At 48.9% G+C, this 5,000-nt stretch overlaps 1 protein-coding gene across 2 annotated transcripts in view; it reads right to left on the bottom strand.

Moving 5' to 3' along the window:
* camk2g1 (calcium/calmodulin-dependent protein kinase (CaM kinase) II gamma 1) overlaps window positions 1–5,000 on the bottom strand; it is an 84,498-nt gene that overhangs the window by 38,893 nt on the left and 40,605 nt on the right. For both annotated transcript variants that reach the window (XM_080834749.1, XM_080834750.1), the window contains exon 3: window positions 4,297–4,356. In XM_080834749.1, the coding sequence (XP_080690875.1) occupies window positions 4,297–4,356 (60 nt within the window). The remainder of the gene's footprint in view (window positions 1–4,296; window positions 4,357–5,000) is intronic.

Here is a 5,000-nt window from a genome sequence, read left to right as displayed (position 1 = left end):
AGAGAGAGAGAGAGAGAGAGAGAGAGAGAGAGAATAAACAGCATGTTTAGAGTTTCCAACTTTTCAGATTTTTTTGTGGAGCACATAATGTAAGAAGGAAGGATAATTTGCTACACGTGTGCATTTGTGTGTGTGTATGTGTGTGTGAGTGTGTGTGTGCCCCTGTTTGTACGTCTGTGTATTAACAGACATATATCACATACACAGCTATGACATTTTGTAATAACCACAACACTTTCATTCCCTCTTCCACACGCACACATGCACACACAGACACACAGACACACAGACACACATGCACACACAGACACACAGACACACAGACACACAGACACACAGACACACAGGCACACACAGACACACAGACACACAGACACACAGACACACAGACACACAGGCACACAGACACACAGGCACACAGGCACACAGACACACACACACACACACACACACACACACACACACACACACACAGGCTAGTGTGGGACAGAGAGGCCCACTTGGATAAACACTACCCAGAATAGCAGGAGCCTTTAGAGAACCCTGTGAGAAAGACAGAAAAACAGAGAGAGGAATGGAGAGAGAGAGAGGGAGAGAGAAGGAGGAGAGAAAGACAGATAAGGAGGGAGAGAGAGGGAGGGAGAGAAACAGAAGGAGGAGAGAGAGAGAAGGGAGAAAGAGACAGAGAAGGAGGGATGGAGAGAGCAGAGGGAGGGAGAGACAGAAAAGAAGGGATGAGAGAGACAGAAGGAGAAATAGTGAAAGAGTGAGAGAAGAGAGAGACAGAGAAGGCAGATAGGAGAGAAAAGAGAGAGAGAAACCGTGGAGAAACCGTTGAATGTGAGAGTCACACAAGGGCAGAGAGAGATGGAAGAGGGAGACACAGAGCGAGAGATGGAAGAGGGAGACAGGAGACCCAGGAGAGTCGGATGGAGGGGAGATAGAATGTGTTCTAAGGACAGTGAGCCATTATCAGGAGCCATCATCTGCCATCATCTGCAAACACAAGCACACTCCCTCTGCACAGGAGACCATCCCAACACAGGTGGGTATGCTCGTCATACCCCAAACACAAGATAGGACTAGAGCCATAAGAGGGAGAGAAGTCACTAATCAATTCGAACTAATCAATATTAATAATATTAAACAGACACAGCGTTTTATACGCTTTTAAATCCCAAAAGGGAGAAGAATCTGCTATAATATTAAAGAGACAAAGCGTTTTCTACGCTTTTAAATAACTTAAAAAATAAATGAAAAGACTGCAATGAAAATGGTTACATGCTGAGGACAGCAAGAAGGATTGACAGAGTGAAAAAGAGGGAGAGAGAGACAGATGTAGAACAAGAGAGGGGAGGAATGGGAAGGGGGATATGGAGAGAAGACAAGAAAGAGACAAGGAGGCAAAATTAAAGATAGATAGAGAAAAAAGAGAGACACAAGGGAAGAGAGAGAGAAAGGGATGAGAGAAAGGGAGAGAGAGATATGGAGAGATATAGAGAGAGAGAAGAATAGAGACAGAAAGAGTGAGAGGGGGGTAGGTTGATGAGGGCAGACTTTGCCGGCAGCGGTGTACACTGTGAGCACACAATACTCCACCCCTCCTCCTCCCTGTCACACAATCCCCCTCTTCTCTTCTTCTCTCTCCCTCCCTGTTTGCATCCCCCTATCCAGCTCCTGTTTTCCAATTGTCTATGCGTTTCTGCCACCCTCTCTCTTTGCCTTTATCCCTCTGTCCCTTCCCATCTCTCCTATTCTCTCTCTTTCTCTTTTTCTTTCTTTTTCCCTCTGTCCCTTCCCCTCTCTCCCCTCTCCCCTCTCTCTCTCTCTCTTTCCCTACCCATCTCTCTGCCCCTCTCACTCTTTCCCTCTGTCCCTTCCTCTCTCCTCCTCTCTCTTCCTCCACTGCATCTCTTGTTCAGAATTTATCTGCAGGCCAAGCAGAAAAACATGACAAGCTGTCCCTCAGAGAGAGAGGTGAGACCAGGAGAGAGGGAGCAAGAGTGGAGGGGGGGGGAGAGAGAGAGAGAGGTGAGACCAGGAGAGAGGGAGCAAGAGTGGAGGGGGGGGGAAGAGAGAGTGAGAGAGACAGAGAGGCAAGACCAGGAGAGAGGGAGCAAGAGCGGAGGGGGAAAAAGAGAGAGAGAGAGAGGTGAGACCAGGAGAGAGGTAGCAAGAGTGGAGGGGGGGGGAGAGAGAGAGAGAGGTGAGACCAGGAGAGAGGGAGCAAGAGTGGAGGGGGGGGGAAGAGAGAGTGAGAGAGACAGAGAGGCAAGACCAGGAGAGAGGGAGCAAGAGCGGAGGGGGAAAAAGAGAGAGAGAGAGAGGTGAGACCAGGAGAGAGGTAGCAAGAGTGGAGGGGGGGGGAGAGAGAGAGAGAGGTGAGACCAGGAGAGAGGGAGCAAGAGTGGAGGGGGGGGGGGGAAGAGAGAGTGAGAGAGACAGAGAGGCAAGACCAGGAGAGAGGGAGCAAGAACGGAAGGGGAAAAAGAGACAGAGAGAGAGAGAGAGAGAGAGAGCGAGAGAGAGGTGAGACCAGGAGAGTAGGAGCAAGAGTGGAGGGGGAAAAAGAGAGAGAGAGAGAGGTGAGACCAGGAGAGAGGGAGCAAGAGTGAAGGGGGAAAAAGAGAGAGAGAGAGAGAGGTGAGAGCAGGAGAGAGGGAGCAAGAGCGGAGGGGAAAAAAGAGAGAGAGAGAGAGAGAGGTGAGACCAGGAGAGAGAGGAAGAGCAGAGGGGGGGGGGAGAGAGAGAGAGAGAGGTGAGAGCAGGAGAGAGAGGAAGAGCAGAGGGGGGGGGAAGAGAGAGACAGAGAGTTGAAATCAGGAGAGAGGGAGCAAGAGCGGAGGGGGAGAGAGAGAGAGAGAGGTGAGACCAGGAGAGAGGGAGCAAGAGTGGAAGGGGGGGGGGGGGGGGAGAGAGAGTGAGAGAGACAGAGAGGCAAGACCAGGAGAGAGGGAGCAAGAACGGAGGGGGAAAAAGAGACAGAGAGAGAGAGAGAGAGAGAGAGAGAGAGGTGAGACCAGGAGAGTAGGAGCAAGAGTGGAGGGGGAAAAAGAGAGAGAGAGAGAGGTGAGACCAGGAGAGAGGGAGCAAGAGTGGAGGGGGAAATAGAGAGAGAGAGAGGTGAGAGCAGGAGAGAGGGAGCAAGAGCGGAGGGGAAAAAAGAGAGAGAGAGAGAGAGAGAGAGAGAGAGAGAGAGAGAGAGAGGTGAGACCAGGAGAGAGAGGAAGAGCAGAGGGGGGGGAGAGAGAGAGAGAGAGGTGAGACCAGGAGAGAGAGAGGAAGAGCAGAGGGGGGGGGAGAGAGAGAGAGAGAGGTGAGACCAGGAGAGAGGGAGCAAGAGTGGAGGGGGAAAAAGTGAAAGGGAAATAAAAAAGGGAGAGGAAAAGACAATAGAGGAAGGCCACCTCCAACAGACCCTGTCACCAGGAAATAAGGAACAGAGAGAAAGAAAAAAAAGAGATAGAAAAAAAGACTTAAAGAGAGGGGATGAGAAAGAGAGAGAGAGATGAACAGACACAGAAAGACAGTGGCAGGCAGTATAGGCCCGTGTGTTACACGTTTCCACCAACACCCTTTGATATAGCCACCAACAACCATGTCAATAGACATTTTCATACCTTCCTCTGAGTTACTTTATGACTGAATAACTCATTGGGACGTCTGTGCACATCTAAGCCAATGCAACGCATTACCTCTTCCAGCACAGATAAACAACAGAGGCGTTAAGCTCTCCCACGGGAAGAGAAAGGTGGTGTCTTATCTTGAATATCTCACATCTTATCTTTAATCTCATGAATAACTGTTTGCAGAATTTCATGTGTGGGAGAGAACATGTACATACTACTGTATGTACATGTTCTGCAACACACACACAAACATCTTCCACAAGTCTGTGAAGAACATTGCTAATCTGGTTTTTCCCACACTTTTGGATGGAGACACACAAAAACACACACACACACACACACACACACACACACACACACACACACACACACACGCACACACAGGCATGCACTTCTGAGCATTTTTACAAGTACAAAAGAATGCCTCCTCCATGGTCCAAAGAAACAACCTGTTTGTAAAGTATGTATTTATGTCTGTGTGTGTGTGTGTGTGTGTGTGTCTGTGCGTGTTGGTGTGTGTGTCCATCCAGAAGTGGTTTGAGCACAGCACTTATGGTGCAGTGTTCTCTGCAGTACTCCATCCTGGCCTGGCCAATCACAGAAACACACACAAGCACACACTCACACACACACACACACACACACACACGGTCTGAGCCACACTCACCAATATTGGCGTGGTTGAGGAGACGACAGATTCGTGCCTCGCGCTCCAATTTTTGATGATCTGGAAAAAAGCGAAAAGGAGAGGAAAAAACATTGTTAATTAAGACAGTTGGACTTTTTCAAAATTTGACATTTTCATAAAACAAACCTTCTCTATCCCCAGAGAGACAATAAAGCAAGGCAACAAAGATGAGAGAGAGAGAGAGGGAGGGAGAGAGAGAGAGAGAGAGAGAGGTAGAGAATGTGTGTGTGTTTAAGAGGCATACACTGAGACAGAAAGAGAGTGTGTGTTCTCTGCAGTACACACAGACACCCAAATACATTTGCATAGACTTTGTGTTTGTGCGTATGTGTGCGTGTGTGTGTGTGTGTGTTTGTGTGTGAATTTAAAGAAATGCATGCCTGTACGTAAAATATAAGAGCATGTGAATTTGTGTATCTGTGTGTCATTGTGCACATGTGTGCGAGTGTGTGTGTGAGTCTGTGTGTGAGTGTGTGTGCGCACGCAAGTGAGACAGCAGTACTGCATAGGCACTGGTGAGCCAGTGATTCCACTAGCAGCTGCGCAAGAAGATCATGAGAACATCGCTGTGTCAGCACTCTCGCCTTCACCGAACATATGGATCCACACACACACACACACATGCACACACACACGCACACACACGCGCACAATCACACATGCACCCCTAACTTTTCGTATGC

This window comes from Sprattus sprattus (assembly GCF_963457725.1).
Source record: "Sprattus sprattus genome assembly, chromosome: 3".
Lineage (NCBI taxonomy): Eukaryota > Metazoa > Chordata > Actinopteri > Clupeiformes > Clupeidae > Sprattus > Sprattus sprattus.
This window is presented reverse-complemented; position numbering and strand designations above follow the sequence as displayed.